General features: G+C 28.9%; 1 protein-coding gene across 1 annotated transcript in view; it reads right to left on the bottom strand.

The window, feature by feature from the left end:
* The window catches only part of LOC142329023 (uncharacterized), a 92,422-nt gene extending 72,523 nt beyond the window's left edge, over positions 1 to 19,899 (bottom strand). Inside the window, exons 1-4 of the mRNA XM_075373271.1 lie at positions 19,657 to 19,899; positions 14,863 to 14,925; positions 3,387 to 3,464; positions 1,118 to 1,339 (exon numbers count right to left, since the gene is read on the bottom strand). Coding sequence (XP_075229386.1) covers positions 1,118 to 1,339; positions 3,387 to 3,464; positions 14,863 to 14,925; positions 19,657 to 19,792 — 499 coding nt within the window. The 5' untranslated portion in view covers positions 19,793 to 19,899. The remainder of the gene's footprint in view (positions 1 to 1,117; positions 1,340 to 3,386; positions 3,465 to 14,862; positions 14,926 to 19,656) is intronic.
* Between the last annotated feature and the right edge of the window lie 4,526 nt (positions 19,900 to 24,425).

The following is a 24,425-nucleotide window of genomic DNA, read 5'->3' as shown; positions in this document are numbered from 1 at the left end:
CATAACCTACTGTTGAAAAAAAGGAACAATATAGAGAAATGAATGGTACAAATTAATTTTATTACTTCTTTTCATTGTACTTTTTATATTTATTTTATTTTTATTACATACTTACTATATAAATTATAATTTGTTAATATTCTTGTTATATTTTTATAATTATCAATAAAGGAAGACTATTTTTATTTTTATTTTTTTATACTTTTTCTATATTTCTTTATCTGTTACGTTTGAATGTTATAAAATACCATGTGATTTTGTTAATATTGTACTTATTATTATTTTTTTTTTACGAGATATCCTGTCAAACTTTAGAGGAGATAAATTATATAACTTCAATAAACTATTTAAAACATTAAAATAAGTAAAAAAATTCCTTTAAATATATGTATAAAAATATTTAATGTCTTGTCTTTCACCTTTTTAAACATAAATCCTTACCTCAATAATGGAATCTAATTTATAAATAAATCTTAAGTTCATAAAAATATATTACGCAGACATCTCAAGAATGAATAGATATGCCACTCAGTGGATAAAAAAGGAACTGCACTAGCATCTATCTGAATAGATCAAGGGAAACCATGAGAGCAGCAAGATCTTTTCTTTTCTTTACTGTGGATTGCAAAGAACTCAAACAGTATATAAAATTCAGCACCTATTTTTGTTTTATACAAAACAATGGCTGATTACAAATTTCAGAGATTTCACCTAAAGAAATTCAGTGAATTTCAAAGAGATTACACCTAAAGAACTTACCATTAGAAATATATTTTTCCAATTTTTCTTTTTACTGGCTTTCTTTTGTTTTTATTTAATTACATTATTTAACATATGGTAAAAAACTGTTTTTGTTACATTTAGCATTACATGATGCACAACTGCATCATTTAGCATTTGCAGTAATGAACAATGACAACAATTGAACTAAAAACATAATTAAATCAACTACAGCAACAAATAACTATATTATAAATTTTGTAATCATTTTAAAAAGATTTAGTGTATACTGATAACTTTCAAATTCATCAGTAACAGCAAAACTAAAACTAAATTACAAATTATAATAATGCCTTAAATTTATATTGAAAAACAATACTAATAAATAATTACTAACACAAAATTCCACCTTCTTTATTTTCGTTCTCATTAATATTATTATTTTCATCACCACTATCATTTTTGTTTGGCTTGTCTTCTTCCAAATCAACATTGAAATTAGTACATTCCTCTTCTTCAACATCGCTTTCTTCATCTTTTTCATCTCCAAATTCTTCTTCATCACTATCATTATCACCATTAGCACAATCATCATCATCTTCATCTCCATCATTTAATCCTTTTAAGTAAGTAGAGTCAGATTAGTATAAAACATATATAAAAAATGCAGTATTAATTAATGATAATAAAAATATTTTATCATGTCAGTAACTTTCAGCATTTACTGAATTTCTTAAAATAGATCCTGTGCAGGAAAACTTAAGTGACAATATGTTCAACTGCATAATAATAGAATAATACAAAAAAGAGTTATAAATAAAAAGTTACTAAAACAAATATGTAATTAAAAAAAAATAAATTAGTTTTATACAATCTGCACTGTTGACCATCACAGAAAAAAATGACACACTAATACAATCATTAAAATTACAAAGTCAATCTGATATACAAAACAAACACCTCATTAAAAAAAAATAACTCATATAACCACCACAACCAGCAAGAATGTTTTGTACATCCAACATACCAAAATTCGATATCCTAAAAACCATCCAAAATTAACTACAAAAAATTTGAAAATAAAGGCAGTAGTTTTTTCACATAGTATTTATTTATTATTCATTATCACATTTGTTTCAAATAATTTGATCGCATTTCTTGAATGGATTGCAGTCATATGTAATTCCAGACATCATATGGAATGCAAAATTACACATTTTATTTACAATAGAACAAGTATTGCAATTGCCATATTGCTGCCTGTTTTGTATTTTTTTAATTTATACATAGTTTTTATATTGTAACAATTATTTTCATAAATTTTAAGAATCCTATTTTTATCTGCTTACTAATGCAATGAGTAATCAGCTGCAGCATTTTTATTACTTTACTAATAATCAATTCTTGCATTAAATGTTATTAAAAAATCTATATAAATAAAAATATAAATGTTAGTTTGTTCAAAATCTTAAATCTCTGAAATTTCTTCAACAATTGCTTTTTGTTGTTAGTATTTTAACGTTATTTTTGAGGATGTTATTTATGGTCTGGTCAAGTAGGTCCCAGAACTTTACTATTTCTTTATGGTCTTTTGGAGACTTGTTTTTATTATTAGTATGGGCGTGGGCATTTGTTATACTATGGTATTAGATATGGTATTTTATAAGATGTTTTTAGGGTAAATGTTGAGATTCTTGGGGATTGTGACTTGAATTCTATGTGCCTGTTCCAAACTGTGGGACACTTTTCTTCCAATCTCTTCCCATGTATACTTTTACAGAGTCTATATCCTTCAGATTCCATGGCATCATGGTCGGTGTTTTTTATTTTCTGCAGTCCCAAGGATGAGATTTTGTGTTGGTCCAATTGGTCGGTTATTATTTTTATTTTACTACCATGCATAAATGAATTTGTATTATGTACAGTAATGTGTGTTCGGGCATTCCAACGTTTCTGATTCCATGTTATTTTCTAAGTGGCATCCCGCTTAGAAGGAGCCAAGTGCTGCCGAGTGCCAAGTGCACTCGGCATTTGAATACATACAAGTGTATCCGAGTGCTGCCTTCTCTGAACTCTGTTGCTTGGTTCAGCCAATGGAGTATTCCTTTCAAATATCTTTCATAGTTTTCTGTCAAGGGGTCACTGTTGAGGGACTAGGGCCCAAGTAACAACTCTAGATATGATATAGGTGATAGCGGGATATGACTTGACATTAGATGAAGTTTGTTTAGATTCAGTTAACCGGACAAATTTCTCCTATTTTTCCAAATATATCTAGACGCACCCCATGGAGGCTCAATCTGACTTTTGCTAAAATTATTTTGATATATATATATATATATATAAATTATTTATTTATTTTATAATTTTGGATGATAAAATGTTTTAAGGGTTTTTATAAAATATATTTTTTAATGCAGGCTCAGTAAGGGATAAACAAGTTAATGTGAACAAAATTTTAAAAAATCTCTGAAGCTGATTAATAATTTTTAAAAAAGACTGGAATTAAGAAAAACTAGATTGCACTTTTACGAAGCAACTATATAATGATGCCTGGCATGTGTTTGATACAGTCCTCTGAAAAAAATGTTTTGTAAACAAAGGGTTAAAAATGTTTAAATGTAAGTCTTTTAAGTCAGGATAGAGTAATAAAAACTTAAAAATACCTATTTCTTTGTCTTCTTCAAAAAACTGCTTCTTTATTTCACTGGTTTCTTTTTTTCTTGGTGGAAAGACTGGAACATCTAAGCAAAGGAAAACAAACAATTCAAAATAAATGAACATAAAATGCATTAGCAGAAACTAAAAATGTAATTATGTATAAATATTTTTTTGATCTTTATACAAATAAAACTAATAAGTAAATATAAAACATCTAAACAAACTGTATTTCTTGTCATTCTGCGTGGATTCCAAACAGGTGACCTCTGGACAAAACTTGCTGCCATAATAACAATAAAGTAAAACTTAGAAATAACCTGATGCATTAACACTTAAATAATAAATAAAATAAACTTCATTTGTCATCGCATGTTTTACCTCCCTAGGTGAATTAAACTCTTGTAGTCTTGCATTAAATAATAAATAGTTTCTTTACAACATTCACTACTATTTATATCCAAGTAACAGTAATTGTCGTTTCTAGCACATATGACCTCTTTTGTTCATCAGTATCTTATTTAGACTAAAACAATACTTTTGATTTTTAGTACCTATTATTTAAAAATGTTTTTCTTTAACCCTTTCAGTGCCACAATATTTTTCTTACATACTACCTTAAAAGTGCCACCTATTGTACAACTGGGTATGCATAGATGTGCCAACCAATATTTAAAAAATATGCTGACTATTTTTTTAAACACTACAACTTTGATTTTCTTTGTCTGTACTGCATATTTTTTTTACTTATCAACAATAAAATACAGGAAATGAGAAAAAAAAAAAATAGTTTCCATACAATTACAAAAAAAAAGATTTCAAAAAACTTTTACTTACTTCCAAATTTTACATTGTCATAAAATTCATTAAAAAAAAAAGTTACACCATTTTAAGTCACAATACTCTAAACTACATTTAATTTTCTATAATTTAATTAACCATTCATTTAATTAACCAATTTTGGGGTCTTTTTTCCCACAAATAACTAATTTACAGTTATTTTTCTAAAATTGTGCAGTTTATAAATTTTATCACTATTTACAAGTACGCAATATTATGAGTTCAATGTTCTGATATTTCATGTTTATATTTACACAGTTATATTAATAGAAATAATTATTTATCATTAAAATTTACTGTTTAAAAAGTTTTTAAGCTAATATTACTATTTTACACACAATAAATAAACACAAAATTTTCATAACATATACGCTATATGTTATGAATTTGTTGTGAATTCCTTTTTTGTATTTTCTGCACATAAATATAGATATTTTCCTTTTTCCTCCAATTTTGGTACTTTTTACACTACAGTTCTTTTGTTTGTTTTGTGAAAGTTTCTCAAAGAATTTATCTGCTCCCATAAAATCCCCATCACCTTGTTCTCTAGCTCCTTGGTTGGCAGGAGAGACATATATATACATTAGGTCTGTCTTCTTTCTTTTGCAGCCACTCTTTGGATAATTCCTCAACTAATAAGACAGTAAACTGCAATCTGGAAAGAAGTTTTGTTGAATTACACTACACTTATATAGAATATATGAATTCTGCACCGTGCGACCAAGTATGTTAAACTTTTTTTTTTCAAAACTTGATTGTTTTATGGTCATAAATGCTATGTCCTGTATTGACAGTGTTTGATCATTTACATCTACTATTCTCATAAAAGTCAGTATCATTTTAGGTTTATTTTTAATAAGAACATGGTTTCTCCATCGCTTACTTTTACATTGGTTTGCTGTAGTGGAATTTGTTGATAACAACAGTGTTTGTTTCTTTTGGGTTTTTTCTCTCTGTACCCGAACATAAGTGTAGAATTTTTTTCTTTTATATGTGGTTGTACCGACTGGAAATGATTGTTTCATATCTAGTAGAATACCTTTTCGATACAAACGCAGTGTATGCTTTATTTATAAGGTTTGATAATTCCAGTAATTTAATAACTAGAAATGCCAACCCTTTTTCTTCAATTTCTTATTTTTCAGACCCCTTGGCACCTAAATATACAAAAAAATTTAAGCAGTAGTGTGATACAACATCACATATCATCCAAAGTTTTTTAGCAAATCTGTGGTGTTTTTTTGGTATGTATTGGAGCAATTGACTGTATGTTTTAGTCCCAACCATGCTCTCATCAACAGAAAGATACTTACTTGTCTACAGTAAAATAATATTTAGATATATGATTCATATATAGACCATATGAATATATGGTCTGTAAGAGGCTGGAACCGTGTAAATGGATAATAATTTACTTGTTCTGGAGTAGGTACATTAGCTGTATTAATGTGAAAGAACTTTAACACAGCTTGAAACTGATTCCTAGAAAACGTATTCTCAAACCAAGGTATGTATTGGCTGCTGCTAGTTCACCAGTAACTGAAAATCGTGGGCTTTCTATTTACACCTGTAGTTCCAGATAAGAGAAACAATATATGATTTTTTTTTGTCTTCAGCAATTTGAATGGTTTGATGCAGCTCTACAAGATTCCCTATCTAGTGCTAGTCGTTTCATTTCGGTATACCCCTACATCCTACATCCCTAACAATTTGTTTTGCATATTCCAAACGTGGCCTGCCTACACAATTTTTTCCTTCTACCTGTCCTTACAATATTAAAGCGACTATTCCAGGGTGCCTTAATATGTGGTCTATAAGTCTGTCTCTTCGTTTAACTATATTTTTCCAAATGCTTCTTTCTTCATCTATTTGCCGCAACACCACTTCATTCGTCACTTTATCTACCCATTTTTAACATTCTTCTATAGCACCACATTTCAAAAGCTTCTAATCTTTTCTTCTCAGATACTCCAATTGTCCAAGTTTCACTTCCATATAAAGCGACACTCCAAAGATATACTTTCAAAAATCTTTTCCTGACATTTAAATTAATTTTTTGATGTAAACAAATTATATTTCTGACTGAAGGCTTGTTTCGCCTGTGCTATTCAGCATTTTATATTGCTCCTGCTTCGTCCATCTTTAGTGATTCTACTTCCCAAATAACAAAATTGTTCTACCTCCGTATTCTTTTCTCCTCCTATTTTCACATTCAGTGGTCCATTTTGTTATTTCTACTACATTTCATTACTTTTGTTTTGTTCTTGTTTATTTTCATGCGGTAGTTCTTGCGTAGGACATCATCTATGCCGTTCATTGTTTCTTCTAAATCCTTTTTACTCTCGGCTAGAATTACTATATCATCAGCAAATCGTAGCATCTTTATCTTTTCACTGTTTGTACTGTTACTCCGAATCTAAATTGTTCTTTAACATCATTAACTGCTAGTTCTATGTAAAGATTAAAAAGTAACGGGGATAGGGAACATACTTGTTGGACTCCCTTTCTTATTACGACTTCTTTCTTATGTTATTCAATTATTACTGCTGCTGTTTGGTTCTTGTAAATGTTGGCAATTGGTCTTCTATCTCTGTATTTGAACCCTAATCTTTTTAAAATGCTGAACATTTTATACCAGTCTACGTTATCGAATGCCTTTTCTAGGTCTATAAATGCCAAGTATGTTGGTTTGTTTTTCTTTAATCTTCCTTCTACTATTAATCTGAGGCCTAAAATTGCTTCCCTTGTCCCTATACTTTTCCTGAAACCAAATTGGTCTTCTCCTAACACTTCTTCCACTCTCCTCTTAATTCTTCTGTATAGAATTCTAGTTAAATATTACACACCAGTTTTTATAATCTATCAATCGCTTCCTCACCTGCACTGCGCAGTAATTCTACAGGTATTCCGTCTATTCCAGGAGCCTTTCTGCCATTCAAATCTTTTAATGCTCTCTTAAATTCAGATCTCAGTATTGTTTCTCCCATTTCATCCTCTTCAACTTCTTCTTCTTCTTCTATAACACCATTTTCTAATTCATTTCTTCCGTATAACTCTTATAACTTATATAAGATTTATATTTATATTCTCTTATTTCTCCGTATATCAATATATGATATATGGTATGATATATAGAGCTGTTATTTATTCACATAACAATGAGGTGGTATTAAATAATGAACTGAAAGCTATAGCTTTACAAAATGGCTACAATAAATCTTTTATTGACAAGATTTACAGGCGATATTTAAAGAAAAAATATAATAACAAAAGTACTACCCTTATTCCAGGGAATGGTTCTAAAAGTTATGATAGAAAATATATTTTATACAATTGTACAATCAAAAACACAAATAAAATAGTAAATGTTTATAATAAAGAACAATATACACTTGCATATAACCAGTAAATAGTATTTTGGAAAAATTCTTTAATTATAACTAACACTAATTATATTTTTGACAAATTTAACTTAAGTAGCATATATAAAATTAAATGTACAGATTGTGATGCAATGGTCGAGGGCAAGTCAAAAGTAAAGTGAAATTCAAAAAATCAATATATTTATTTGTACTTATATAAATGATATTTGCATTGTTTTTCAACATATTCCTCTCCTACGTCTATGCACTTAGTCCACCTTTTAATGAGCTTTTGAATTTCTTCCTGGAAGAAAGTTTATGGTCTCGTATGCAGAAACATTTTTACTGCTTCTATGGCCTCTTCATCGGATCGATAATGATTCCCTCGCAACTCTTCTTTCAATCGGCCAAAAACATGAAAATCGCTTGAAATCAGGTCCGAACAGTATGAAGGGTGGTCCAGCAGCTCAAAACTTCTTGAAGGCAAAGATCTGTTTTTTTGGCTGTATGAGGTCGAGCATTACCCTGAAGCAAAATCACACCCTTAGAAAGTTTACCATGTTTTTTGGATTTGATTTTTTGCTACAGTAAACGCAGCAGCTCAGAGTAGTTGTCACTGTATACTGATTGATCTTTAGGTGTGAAGTAAACTAAAAGTGAAGCTTCCATATCCCATGATCATCACCTTTCCTGCAGACATCTGAATTTTGAACTTTTTTTCTGTGGGAGATGAAAGATGTTTACACAATAAACTTTGTCGCTTACTCTTGGGTTCAAAGTGATTGACCCATGTCTCATCAACGGTTATTATTCACTTAAGCTTTGTAATGTTTCAATAGTTTCTGGGAAATTTTCAAACGATTCTCATAGTGGATGGTGACGTGGAATTGACGTGGAACCCAGCAAGCACAGACTTTTCGAAAGTTTAAAGAATCATGGGTGATTGAAAATGCTAAGCCATGGCTTATACTAAACTAGCTTGCAATATCATCAACTGTAATTTGTCGATTACCAAGAATCATTTGTTTAACTGCTTCTTCAATGTTGTGTCGTTAGTCTTTTAAGTGGAAGACCTACATTGCTGCTGTTCATCATCATAGATAGAAAGCCTACCATTTTTAAAGCAATCAATCCATTTGTAGATCTTGCTTCCACTCAATCAACTCTCTACATATTGCTGCTACATTCGATGAATAATCTCTGGTGGTTTCACCCCTTCTCAACTGAGGAAACATATCACTGCTTACATTTCTTCCTTAGTGCAATCAGAAAAAATAGCACTCATTTTAAACAACTTTTAAAATCCACAGCAGTGCATTAGGTTACCCTTCTATATGGGTAATTGTGATAGATCATTTAAAGCAAGATTCTTGGAATATCTAAGAGCATTTAAAAATTTTTTAAAAATTCTTCAATTACGGCAGATCACTTTCTTTCAAATGGACATAAAATTACAGATTTAGTAAATTATATTAAAATACTAGAAATTTGTAATATTCAAAACAAACTGGAGCATTTGGAGAAATATTATATTTACACACATAAAAATTTCAATTTAATAAACCACCAGGTAAATTTTGAGTAGGATGATCTGTTTAAATTGGTAGGCCTGTATAAGAGTGTTAGCATCTGACTAATAATCAGTCATGATATGGTTAACAAATTATCTCAATGCTGATGTTAATTTAGTATTTTCAATAACTGATGATGAATCTAAAGTATGTGAAAAGACCTTATTAGACTGAAGGTAAGATCATTTTTGCTTTATATGTGTGTATCTGGTGATTTATAAATACTAATTATAATTCAGCAAACAGGACAATATGTTTAAAAAATTTATTTATATATATTAATCAGTTATTTTTTCATACTCTATACTCTCTCACTCTTTGTCTCTCTCTCTCTCTCTCTCTCTCTCTCTATATATATATATATATATATATATATATAAAATATGAAAAAAAAACTTTTCATATTATATAAAATAACTCTTTTTCTCTGGTACTTTAGTTATTTTGAGATGTACAGATTACTGCACATATCACTGTAAAGTAAGTTCACTGCAAATTTGCAGTTTACTGTATAATGTAGAAACTAAAACCCGGCTTGAGGATTGAGAAAACTGGTGGAGCTGCAAGGGGTAACAATGTATTTTAACTTATGTATCCAAATTTCCATTTACAAAAGTGCATATAAAAGTAATGATTATTATATATACATTAAAAATTTAGAAGTTATAGTCATTTAACAATGCCTACTTACTATGCAATTGACTAGTACATTTATAAAAAAAAAAACAAAAAACAAATATTTCTATGTATAGCATTGATCATGTTATTTTTTCAAAATTCATTAGGGGGAAGATATTGTGAAAGATCCAATTTCAATTTACTTCAGAGGCACTTCAGAAAAAACTTTGGCAGATTTGTTGTCTACAAAAATAATCTGAATAATAATTTATCTACATTCTGCTGCTATAATGTTATTAATACATTAATAATAAAATATAAAAATATGTTTGTTTATAAAGAAAGGAATTCACCAACTGAAGAAAATGACTATTAACACAATATCCACACCAAGGATGGTTCTAAAGTGGCCACAGGCTCTCATCTCACCGCCCGGCAGCACCATATAGGTGCTCTATGCAACGCTTCATTTATTTCATAATCATTCAATTACATAGTTAAGCTTTGTTTCTTTTTGTGGCGTGTTCCTTGTGTTTATAGTGAATGTGTATTTGTACTAGGTCTCAGTTTTTTTTATTGTTTGAGTATGGCTGACGATCAAATTGGGATTCCTTCACAACCGAAGAGAACACAAAAATCGGCACAAAAATCTATATGACAGATGACAAACAAAAAGCGATTTTAGAGTGTGATAGTAGCGATGATAATTTTGATGGGGATGATGATTCCAATTATTGTCGCGGGGGGGGGGGGAATAGTGACGATGAAATCGAAGATGTGACAGATGGTAATATGATCAATAAAAAACCAGTATAAAAACTTGGCTTTCATATTACTGAGATGAGGTTACAAAATTATTTCAAACTTTATTACAAGAACAAAAATACCAAAATTCCTTTTCATGATTGGTCCAATTGTTCAAGGAAATCACTTCATTAGCAAATCTGAAGATAGTGAAAAACAAGGTTGCACACATCGGAAAAAATTCTGTCAATGTGCTAAAAATGACAAGCAGAAAGATACAATATACTATTGAAAGACATGTCCTGATCTTTCTGGTTTGTGTTTTGAATGATATGAACCATACCACATATAAGTGTGGTTTAATATTTTTAAACCTATAGGAGAGTGCTATAGGAGAATGTTAAAAATCAGATGGGTGGATAAAGTGACAAATGAAGAGGTATTGCGGCAAATAGATGAAGAAAGAAGCATTTGGAAAAATATAGTTAAAAGAAGAGACAGACTTATAGGCCACATACTAAGGCATCATGGAATAGTCGCTTTAATATAGGAAGGACCGGTAGAAGGGAAAAATTGTGTAGGCAGGCCACGTTTGAAATATGTAAAACAAATTGTTAGGGATGTAGGATGTAGAGGGTATACTGAAATGAACGACTAGCACTAGATAGGGAATCTTGGAGAGCTGCATCAAACCAGTCAAATGACTGAAGACAAAAAAAAACATAATCATTAGATTTATCTATAATAAACAAAACTGAAAAACATTTATTTTTGATTTCTTAATTTTAGGCCTATTTTCCTTGTAAAATAAATATAAACAGATGTACTAAATAAGTAAAAAATTTGTATCGTACAGATAAACCAACGCTATAAAAAAACAACACATGTATTTTATTATCTCAATAAGGCAGACTCCACGGAGACATCCACTGGTTCTGTAACTAATGTTTTCATTCAAGGAACTAAGGATGCCATAGAGGTGTTTTTGAAAAATTATTACCAAAAATGTAAAATATGTTATCCTTTATTTGTAAATGTAGGTTATATTCATAATTAAATCAAAAGAAAAACGAACAAATTGGGTTTTTTGAAGAGTATAATAATTCCCCCATGGCACTGAAAGTCTTCTAAAAATATTTACAATGACTCTTCTTTTCAATATAATATTTGTTTTGTTCTATGCAATATATTAATTTTAATATTACTGAATGAATAAATACAATAAATACATATAGAGTCTTTAAAACTCTTTAAAAAACCTAGTAAACCCTTTTTGCAATAAGTTTGAAATTAAACTAATTTTAAATAATTATTTTAAAATAATAAATTGTTTAAGAAAATTAGTAATTAAAATTAAGGTTACCGGTTAAATTTGGCCTTTTATCAGAAAATGGGAGAAAAATCAACATATAACGGTCTGTAAAAAAAAAAAATAAATAAACTAATAAAATAATCAAACAAGTAAAATTCTTATTACTGAATGGTAAAAAATAATTAAATAATAAAATTAAAGAAAAACTATATATATTAAAATAACAATATGCATTTATGAATAAAGTGATTGTAGCAGGATCATTTGCAAAATTCTGTAAATTAAATAATTACTTTTTTATCTCTCTATGGATATACTGTATTATAATTCTGTGATGCTCTTACCATTATATCACTATATATATATATATATATATAGAGAGAGAGAGAGAGAGAGAGAGAGAGAGAGAGAGAGGGAGAGAAAGAGAGAGAGGGGTCTGTGGAAAAAATAACTCTTTTTTTTTTCTCTGGCATTCATAGATATTTTGAGATGTACAATTCACTGCACATATAACTGTACAGTTCACTGCATATGTGCAGTTCACTGTATAGCTTAGGAACTAAAACAAAATCTTCCACCACTCATATGTGCCTATGAAGATTAGTTTTTGTGCAGCATTCATTTGAAATAAATGTTATTTGATGATTTTTATAATTGATAACTAACATGAATAAAGAGTTGCAGTGAAACTTTGGATAACCTTGGCAAATATTTTACCAAAACTATTGTGTTCCTGATAGCTGGTCATTTCTGTTTTAGATCATCTATAATTTTTAATATTTTCTGGCCTCTTTTCTGTGTACATTCTATTGAGCCTTCTACTATTGTTTCAATCAACTTTCATTTCCAACCAATTATAATCTCCATTCTGAATTGTGATTAAAAGCTTCTATTTTCATTCACTCTCCTCATTATTTTTTTCACTTTTCCCTCTGCCCGTCCAAATATTAATTTTTTCTAACATCCTCAGTTGATATCCCTTCAGCCTTTCTTTTTCCTGTTTTCTTTTACCGCTTGTGTTTCACACTCATGCAGTACACTCATGCATAACACTTCAGGAGATGCTTCTTCAAGGCTAACTCTATCTTCTTATATAATAACTGTTTCTTTCTGTTGGATGCTTCCTTAGCCATTGCTATTCTTGTTTTTATTTCATATTCGCTTCTGTAATCTTCCATTAACATGGTATTTAAATACCTATAGTGTTCTACCTGATAATTCTTCGTTCTTTTATATAGACATTCAATCACTTTGTCTCCTATTATATATTATTCTGTTTATTTTCTTAATATTCAAAATAATTTATATATATATATACATTATTCATATCCTTACATAAAATCTACACAAAAAACATTTAGGAAATATAAAATTTTAAATTATAACTAATTAATTTTTATTAAACAGTCATAAAAAATGACATGCTGATCTCAAGACAGCATGGTCATCTCATTGGTTGCAGGTTCAAATCACAAACGAGCCTGGTATTTTTCACATGCTACACTTTCATAAGCACACTTGCTGTAGTAGATTAACTCAAAACACACTCTTGTGGTAGATTAATAATAAAACAGCATATCTATGCAGAAAAAAAGTATTATTCTTTTTACATTTTCCATGATTTTAACTTTAATTAGTATAATCTTGTATTCAATGGAAATTTGTTTTTTAACTGTAACATGTAATGGTTAACAGACGACAGACGTAAATGTCACTTCTACAATTAAAAATAAATTGTTCTATATTTTAGGTAATTTATAAACCTTATGATTATAGATAATTTTGTATAATACTTTTTGCATCTTTTATAAACTCCCCTCACGTTAAAAGTAAAGAAAAAGACAATGTAAATTATACTCAAAAATCAGTTATTGATATATATATATCAAAATAATTTCACAAAACAAACATTATTATTTATGAACCAATTTCACAAAATCAAACTTTTTTAATTTTTCATGGTGACTTTCAGCTTAAATGTCCTGACATGGTTCCATCAGCTTTCATCCTATACATTTGTGTTATCAACTTTGGGTAAGTATTAAGCCTAGATTTAACTTTCAACCATACAAATTTCAGGTGGCTCAGGAATTGAAAATTCATGATTTTAATCAGAGAGTTACTAATACTATATAGTTTTCAGCAAAATGTGATGAAATCAAAAATTTTTAATTATCTGATGAAGTTTATTTTTATCTATGTGGTTATGTTAACAAACAAAACTTTTGCTAGCGGCTGGCCTAGGCTTTTATGGCAACAACTACACTAAAAAAATGACAATGTAGTATGCAATGTCATACTAGATATTGCTGTCAGTATTCTTTTAAAACTAATGATAAGTTTGATATCATTGATTTATCATATTTTTGGAAGCCAGCACACATTATAACATGGAATATCATCAGTACGATTTAGCTTGCAGGATTACACAGCTATCTTTTAGAGGGCTATTTCATTTTCTAAATGTTTTTCAAGTCGTGTTCCTCAATATCCTAACTGAGATTAGGATTTATGAAGCATTTGGACGACCTCCACTGGGATATTGTGAATTTTCATTTATGGAAGTACAAATATATATACATGTGAATGGTTCCCCCCTCTACATGATATTATCTTTTAAGAAATGACTTTTATGAAAATGCATGATGAATGATGTAGTTAAAGCCTCTCAACAACAGTCATATAAGTATGAAATAAAAAATAAATGTAAATTTATTATGCGTGTTAATCACTCATTCTTGTATGTTACTTCATGGATGCTGAAGAACTAACAGTTCAAACTAAAAATCAGAACAGCCAGATTTCTTATGGTCCTTAGGCAGCGCTTCCCTTCTCACCTGTCATTAATGATAACTGATGACAAAAAAACTATGAAGAAACAGAGTAGATATAAATAAATCTGAAAGGAAATATTCGTGCAGGGCTGAGACTAGAGGTGGAAAAAATGTAATAATAAATTCATTCATTAGAGAATTAAAAGAGACAAGAAGTATTGTGCTTGGTAATAATAAATATTTTTATTTTAATTAAAAATTACCAGGTTGTAGAATAGGTTTACGTAATCTCTTTGTTGCAGTCACTTCTTTAAATCTTGAAGGAACTGTAATAGAAAAATAACAAGGTATCAACAAAAAAATTAATAATAAAATAAACCTGTATAAAAAGCCAAGTAATAAACAGTTTTCCTCAGGTTTTTTCTAATGGAATAAGCTCCATTAGCGTTGGATTTTTTAAATTTTTATTATCAATATTCAAATAATACTTGTACATAAGATTCTACAACTAATCTAAAAAAAATAGAATTTTAAGAGCAATTCCACAAAAAAAAATTAAAAAATTATTAGCATCTGTTTCAACTTTTAACCAAAATGTAAATGTTTAACCCACAAAATCAAGTTTACTAGTTTTTACCAGTACAAGAGCATGTCATCATTTATACTTCCCCATCTTTCTGTGGACAGGAAAATGGGAGAAAAGAAAAAATACCTGAATAACTTTTTAACATTCTGGTATATTTAATGTTTTGCCCTTTTTATCGCTGTACTCTTAGAGCAAATCCTAGTACCAAATTATAAAAGATTATAATTTCATTTAAGAGAAAAAATATAAACAAATAAATTATTCATCCTACAATATGACATTTTGTCAACTAACATAATAAAAATCATCAATCTTTATTGTTAGTTAAAACTTTTACTGCCAATAAAGGTAAATAATTAGTAGGGAATGATTCCCTTCCATCTACCAGTGCAAATAGGTTTCATTGCAAATAGCACAGATCTCTAGCTATATTTCTCCTCTATTAGTACATAATTAAATATGTGAAGGTGTTAATTTGTCCAACTTCTGCTTTGTAACAGTCACAAATGTTTTTACAATAGGTAATTTAATAATTATTTATAAATAGTATAAAATATATCGGGTGATCATTTGAAAAATTACCACATTCATTATTCAACAGCTATCTGTTCCATCGTATTTTTGTTTGCAGGCATATACATACACCATTCTAGGCGGGAACCTTTTTAAAATTATTTTCAAAGGGGTAGAACCCAACCTCTCTGGCTGATCTGAAATTGTCCATTCTTATTAAAAATATGGGTTTTAGGTTTCTCCAGCACTGAAAAAATCGTACAGTACTGTACCGTACAGTAAACGCAGCATTATAACATCAGTTAAGCATACAAAAAACCAATAATAAGGTTAACTTCTTTGCTGGTAGCATGTTGAAAATTTTATTACCAGATAAAGTTAATGATTAAATAAAAACTAATTGATAAATGAATAATTGTTTATCAAAAAATTAACCTTAAATCATTCATTAGTTAATTTTGTTATCTTATTGTTTAACAATAAGATTCCATAAGAAAAGAAATACATTATTTTTACCTCAATAAGATAAAAGTACCAATTTTTAAATCATTTGTTCCCATTTTCCTGTAAACAATAATAAAGTCTTTGTTGAAATTCACATCTTACTCTTATTAAAGTTTCTTTAGTTACATCCCTACATGCTCTTACAACTTTATTTTTCAACTCCTGTATGTTAGCACGAATTTCTTTATAAATTATTGATTTTAAATGATCCCACAAAAAAAAGTCCAGTGGTGTAAGATCAGCAGATCTTGTCAGCCACTCAACTGTTTCTCTTCTGCCCATCCAATGATCAGGAAACACTCAGTCCAACCATTGTCGAACTGGAAGTGAACAGTGAGCAGATGCTCCAATTTGCTGAAAGTGAAGCATATCTTCGTTACATAACATGTTTCCATTGTCATCTAACTGATTTTCTAAGGCATGGACTATTTGTGGGTGAATAACTTCATGCAGCAAATGCAAGTACTTTTCACCTTTCAAATTCCCATTGACTAATACTGGACCGATTATATTATCACTGTAAATCCTGACCCACACATTTATCTTTACAGGATGCTGCGCATCTCCAACATTGAAAACATGAGTATTTACATCACTCCAGTACCAGCAGTTATGTTTATTAACAAGGCCATTTAGAAAGAAAGTGAATTTGTCAGAAAAACAACAATTTTTTTGTAAATATTGGATTGGCATCTATTAATTGAATGATTTATTCTCAGAATTCAATCCTTCAGCATCATCTTCATTCAGTTCTTGATGCAGTTGAATTCTAAACAGAAAAGATTTATTCAATCTTAATGTAGTGAAAACAGAACCATAACTAACCCCAGTTTCACTGGATATTTTATGAATTGAGCTCTGAGGATTTGCTACTACGTTTCCAAAGATTTCAACCAAAGTTAATTCATCTAAAACCTTTTGCCCTGCACGTTTCTTATGCATGACAGATCCCATTTCTTGCAATTTTTTTTCTAAGTTTTACAATGTAAGAGTGTGAAATATTTTTAATTGGATACCATTTATTAAACACGTGGGCAGTGCTACCATTTATTTTGTTCTCAGTATGTAAAAATTAGTTCAGTTCTTTTTTCCAGATTGTAAGTCATTTTAGCAAGACAAATTTAATAAAGACAAAAATTGAAAGGCCAAATGTTAGAACAATAACAGAAACCAAATGCTAATTTTAACTAAAAAACAAACAATTTAAATAAAACATGATCATGAAATAAATACAATATATGCTTTTTGCCACTAATTACATACAATATGAAGAAAACAATATGCAAAAATTTATTATAGAAACTAAGATCTCAATAATTAGCAGAAAATTATAGCCTGTTACAAGGTAATCAATTTTTCAACATGTTGTCAGCATATTAAAAACCAATAGGTTTTTCATATGCTTAACTAATGTTATAATGCTTTTACTGGTACAATTTTTTCAATGCTGGAGAAACCTAAAACCCATATTTTTAACAATAACAGACAATTTCAGACCTAATGGTCATTAACATTGTATCTCCACATAACCTAAAAAAAAAAAACACATTTTTAATCATAACTTCCAACACCAGTGAACCAATTTTTATTTTATTTGTACTAAATTACTTATCATTCAAAGGACCTTACAATGAGTTGTTGTCACAAGCTACATCAGCTCATTTAAAAAAAAGAAAGTTTTTAACCCTTGAAAATGTAGAACAAATTTAAGGGTGAAATTTTGTATTGGTAATTTAAAAAATAATTTTTACAGTTTTAATCCACAGATTATGATTATTTCAAATAGTTTAATAAGTAATATCACATAATTTTAGTTATTTTTGTTGGACTGAAATTGAAAAAAGTGCTATCCCAAATGGTTTTTCATACCTACATACCGAGAGAAGGGTGGGCAGAATTTAATTTTCTTTTCACCAAAATCCATTACTTTTTTCGGGTTGTCAATTAATGTGTTACCATTTGCCATTTAAGATTTTTGAGTTGGAGTAGGTGTAGCAGAGATGGTGGGTTCTACCCCTTTAAAAATAATTTTAAAAAGTTCCACCTAAGAATGGTGTACATGCCTGCACACAGAAATACGATGGGGCTGATAGCTCTTGAATAATGAATGAGGTAAACTTTTCAAATGATCACACAGTATACTTTTTTTTAATGCAGAGCAACTTTTGTACAAATATTTTACATAGCGTTGGTATTATATGATTAAAAAAATAACTGATATGGTGTGTAGTATTCCATTTTCATCAGAAACAGAAACAATGTGATTTTTCTGGGCCTAAAGAAGTTAACAATGCTGACAAATAACTGAATACGGTAAAAAATCATTACATATACAACAAGAAAGAAAAATCAAATATTTTTACAGTAGAAAATCAATACACAATAAATTATATTGATTAAACACAAATCCAGTTTTAAGCACAATTGGCGTACTAGTTTGCTTGGTAAACAAAAAAAGAAAAAAGATTGGTTTTGCAAAAACATATATGACTTTTGTGCTGACAGCAAAGAATTTTTTTATAGCAAGCAGCACTCTAGATAGTCAATGCACCTTACAACCCATTCAGTAGTTGGGGATAGAGCAATGATTTGCTAGACATAGTCACAATATCATGAGTATCACTCAGAGATTTCCTCAAATTTAGAGTGCTTTTAAAATTAAGGAACATTAAAGCATTCTAAGTGCTATAACTGTAACGGTTGTATCACATGTGATACACAGTATCACGGCATGAATCACAAGTGACTGCCAAAAATAACAAGGTAATCTGAAGAATAACAATCGTAAAATCATTCCATGCCAGGCTTAGAAGAAGGGAGAGCTTTTTTGTTCCCTTCTTCATTCAGTTAAAAAGAACTTCCGAAAACGCTAGAACATAATAATTAATTACACTGGTTGGTAAGCGGAATTATAAATTATATATTTTAATCTTATGTATTAACCAAAAAATAACTTGCAAAAACTCTTTTTTTATATTTATTACCTTATTTACATACATAATAATGTTAATATTAGTCAAGCCCAACAATAACTATACTAAAATGGAGAATTTAAGCTATGAAATTTGATTGCAGTTATAATCGTACAACAAAACACATTTCACTTTTAAGGTAACCCACTTTTTTATACTACCTGTGGATAGAAATCTATTTTATTTAAAACATAAATGCAGATAATCTATTGAAACTAATTTTTTTTTTTTTTTAATAAAAATACCAAACATATTTTCAAGTAAATATTTTATATTTTGCAGTTGTTACCCAAGTTAGAAAATAATAATAGCTACATTTTTGACAATAAGTAAAAAGTACCTGAATTCTTTCACAAGAAGGAATTCCTTTTTCATTTTCTTTTAAAAATTATGCATTAGAAAAAATTTAATTAATTTTTTTTTTTTAAATGTTAATTCAACAATTTAATAATATAAATTAATAAAAGTAAAATATATTATACCTGAAGATGTTCGTTTTCTTGATGATTTCCAAAGCCTTAGCCTCTCATCAGCTTCTGCTAAATAAAGGAAAATATGTATAATTGTATTATATAATACGACTAATGTATAGCAATACATATGAACACAGTTTTTCATGATCGTGAAAAAAAGTGATGCTCAAGTTAAAAAATGTAAATAAAAATATACTAGATCACCTTCAAAATACCTTACAACAAGAAATAAACTACTTGATAAAAATCTACAACTTTGTCAATTTATACCATCATAGCAAAATAAAACTTTTGAAAATTCTCATTTCACTAACAAACAATCTTTTATAAATTTAAAATCCAGTGTTCCAAGGCATAATGCATTATTGTACATTTTTTCTCTGGTTTTTGGTAGTTCAGTGGTTTTTTACATTTATTTATTCTTTACTTTTGTAAGTATCACAGAAGCAATTTTATTACAAATACTTATTTTTAAAAAATACGAGAATAAACATTCTATAGTTCATTTCATAACTGAATACATAATTATATTAGTTATTACACTTAGCCAAAATGGATTTAATAAAATACATTAACTTTGTTAACATAAATTTAGTTATTATCATATAAGATTTTAACACAAATATTATAACTCTTATAGGTTAATATTTTAAATTTATGTTTATCATTTTAGAATATTGCATTCATTGAGTATTCATTTTTACACCACTAAAACATAAATATTTCATAATCAGTCAAAATAATCATCAATACCTCTCACAAATAAAACTTTGTAATTCAGAATTCATTCATGATACGTACAAGGTCTGTTCAGAAAATAACCGAACATTTTTAATTTTGTGCCACTGATAATAACCACCTCTGTATAAGAATTGAATTATTTCTGTTAATGTGATATGTTCTTTTCTTTTAAATCTTATTATTTCAAGTACATTATCAAATTTTTTTACGCTACCTAGTACTATCAAATGAAAAAAAACGTCTAATAAATTTGAGGTATTTTTTGAAAGAATTTTTATTACAAATCTAATTGAATTTAAATATAATGTTTTCATGCTTACTTTTTAATTTTTTCCATTTTCATTTTACTTTTAGGTTAGGTCATGTTTAGAACTGTAAACTTAGTTCGTTGACTTCACAGTCTGTGGACTCTTACTGATGAAATTCTAATGAATTCCGTGATAGAGCGAACTAAGACTAAAACACAATAAGGTAGTAATAGGAATTAGGAATGCACTACTGTCAATTCTACTGTCTTTACATATACAAAATGCACAAACACAATAAATGAAACAACAATCCACAATATCATGCAATGGATGATTGACTCTTAAAATGTTATGTGCTATTTACATGTAAAGATACATACCATGTAGTTATTGTATTACAAAGAGTTACTTACTGTGGTATTCAATTTGTGAAAAATCTACATGGATGGTATAAATACATGAAGTAATTATGTTTTTTCAAAGGAATATAAGTAAGTGTAGGGGTGCATAAATAAATACAGTACAATGTTTTCTGCTCTTTTAGGCTTAAATAATATTGGCCTAATAAAAAAAAATAATAATGAAAATTAAGTAAAGTGGGAATTTAGTATACCTGATAAGATGTGCCTTCTTGAAGATGCTTTTAGAGATGTTGGTCTTTTTGAAGATTTCCAAAGTATTAACTTCTCATCAACTTCTGGTAGAAAAGGGAAAATACAAACAATTAAATCAGTATTTATTATTACAAGTTTTTACTAGAGTACATACAACACAAATCTTACAAAGAAAATCCATACTCAACTAACATTATCAAATCAGTTAACAAGTACGAGACAAATTTATAGTCATTTTTTGAAAATTAAAAAACAAAACAATACTGTGAATTAAATAGAAATGACATTGCTGAAAAAATAATAGGCAATAAAACTTATACAAAATGATTAATAATTGTCAGACTGAACCACATTTCACATTAATGGATGTCTATTCTACTGTCAAATGATATTAACTATCTTTGTAGCTGTTATACAAGATTTAGTGATACCTGTAGAAGTTTTTGTGGTTGGAGATGTTTTTTGAAGATAACTGTGTTCCCATAGACGACCTAAAGGAAAAAAATATTTACATTACAGAATATTAATAATGTTATAAGACTCTAATTTAAAATAATGTAACACAAAACAAAATCTTAATCAACTAACCGAATACAAATAATTGTCTCAAGAGACCAGAAATTTTTCTTTTATTGCTCAGGTAATATAACTACTTTTCAAAATCTTTACATTTGGACTTATAATTTACTTATTTACTACCGTATAACTACTCCAAAAAAATTAAAATTATGCTGATGTCCAGCCAAATAAAAATTGCATTACTCATATCAAGTTCTTGTTTTCTCTTTGAGACTTTTTTTTTTGTCTTCAGTCATTTGACTGGTTTGATGCAGCTCTCCAAGATTACCTATCTAGTGCTAGTCGTTTCATTTCAGTATACCCTCTACATCCTAGATCCCTAACAATTTGTTTTACATATTCCAAACGTGGCCTGCCTACACAATTTTTTCCTTCTACCTGTCCTTCCAATATTCCAGGATGCCTAGGTATGTGGCCTATAAGTCTGTCTCTTCTTTTAACTATATTTTTCCAAATGCTTCTTTTTTCATCTATTTGCCGCAATACCTCTTCATTTGTCACTTTATCCACCCGTCTGATTTTTAACATTCTCCTATAGCACCGCATTTCAAAAGCTTCTAATCTTTTCTTCTCAGATACTCCGATCGTCCAAGTTTCACTTCCATATAAAGCGACACTCTAAACATATACTTTCAAAAATGTTTTCCTGACGTTTAAAATTAATTTTTGATGTTAACAAATTATATTTCTGATTGAAGGCTCATTTCGCCTGTGCTATTCGGGGCATTTTATATCGCTCCTGCTTCGTCCATCTTCAGTAATTCTACTTCCCAAATAACAGAATTGTTCTATCTCCATAATCTTTTCTCCACCTATTTTCACATTCAGTGGTCCATCTTTGTTATTTCTACTACATTTCATTACTTTTGTTTTGTTCTTGTTTATTTTCATGCGATAGTTCTTGCGTAGGACTTCATCTATGCCGTTCATTGTTTCTTCTAAATCCTTTTTACTCTCGGCTAGAATTACTATATCATCAGCCAATAGTAGCATCTTTTAACCTTGTACTGTTACTCCGAATCTAAATTGTTGTTTAACATCATTAACTGTTAGTTCCATATAAAGATTAAAAAGTAACGGAGATAGGGAACATCCTTGTCGGACTCCCTTTCTTATGTTCTTCAATTGTTACTGTTGCTGTTTGGTTCCTGTACATGTTAGCAATTGTTCTTCTATCTCTGTATTTGAACCCTAATTTTTTTAAAATGCTGAACATTTTATTCCAGTCTACGTTATCGAATGCCTTTTCTAGGTCTATAAATGCCAAGTATGTTGGTTTGTTTTTCTTTAATCTTCCTTCTACTATTAATCTGAGGCCTAAAATTGCTTCCCTTGTCCCTATACTTTTCCTGAAACCAAATTGGTCTTCTCCTAACACTTAGGAGAATTAATACTTAGAATAGAATTCTAGTTAAGATTTTTGATGCATGACTAGTTAAACTAATTGTTCTGTATTCTTCACATTTATTTGCCCCTGCTTTCTTTGGTATCATTACTATAACACTTTTTTAGAAGTCTGACGGAAATTCCCGTTTTTCATAAATATTCTTTGAGACTAGCAGATCAAAAACTAACATGCTGAAATCTTATTTTTATTAAGAATTTATACATTCATACACACACTGTAACCTTTTAATATTGCTTAACACTTTTTTTAATCAAACAAATTTTACTCAATATAATTTTAAAGGAAATTATTTGTTTTAAAATATTTATTTTGCTATATCACATAAGAATTATACAAGGAGGATTTTTAAATACATTTCATTGAAACAACTTCTAGATAAAGAGACATGAAAGAAGGGTATGCATTGTCAGGTCCATATTTTTTTGTTCAATATTGTAAAAAATTTAGAATCTAAACCAGGAAATTTCTGATATTATTTTTGCTTATCTCAAATTATTTCTCAGAAGTTTGAATTTAAGCTTGCTTAAATTCGAACTTCTGAGAAATTTGTCATAAATCAACAAGCCTAATTTTTACCTAAAAGAAACCTGGGTTTCAATGATTAGAAGGCATTTAAAAGTCTCAATGGGGGAAAATGACCACTTAATTTTGGGCTATGTTGATTAACCTGATACACAATTTGCAAATTTAGGTAGCCCAAGAACATTTCCATAAACTATCACTTGGAAATAAAGGATGGATTTTAAAAACTGCTATATTGCTTTTTAAATAATCTTCAAATATGTTCAGTTTAGTAAGTGATGGATAATTTCTCTTACCAATCAGCATTATGAAACTGAGATTTGTCAAGCACTTGTAGTAAGAAATTTCAGAACTGTTACATTTGGTTAGGTTTTAATGTTATGTTTAATTTCCATTTGAAATTAAACTCAAATGTCTATAATAGATAAAATCAATTAAATTTAAAACAAATTTATGAATTAGATCTCAATATGAATGAGGAAAGGTCGCACTGCAATTTATCTATGCTCTTAACCAAATCCAATACAATCCCATCGAACCAACTTGGGCACTAGTATAATTACAAATGGTAGATAGAAAATAAAAAGAAGTCATGCACGAAAATTAAAAAATAACTTTCTTGAAAGCAAAATCAAAAAAGCTGCAAGTGTTATCAGAAGCAAGGGA

Source organism: Lycorma delicatula, chromosome 8 (assembly GCF_047948215.1).
Source record: "Lycorma delicatula isolate Av1 chromosome 8, ASM4794821v1, whole genome shotgun sequence".
Classification (NCBI taxonomy): Eukaryota; Metazoa; Arthropoda; class Insecta; order Hemiptera; family Fulgoridae; genus Lycorma; species Lycorma delicatula.
The sequence above is the reverse complement of the archived record's forward strand: the minus strand, read 5'-3'. Positions and strand labels throughout refer to the sequence as shown.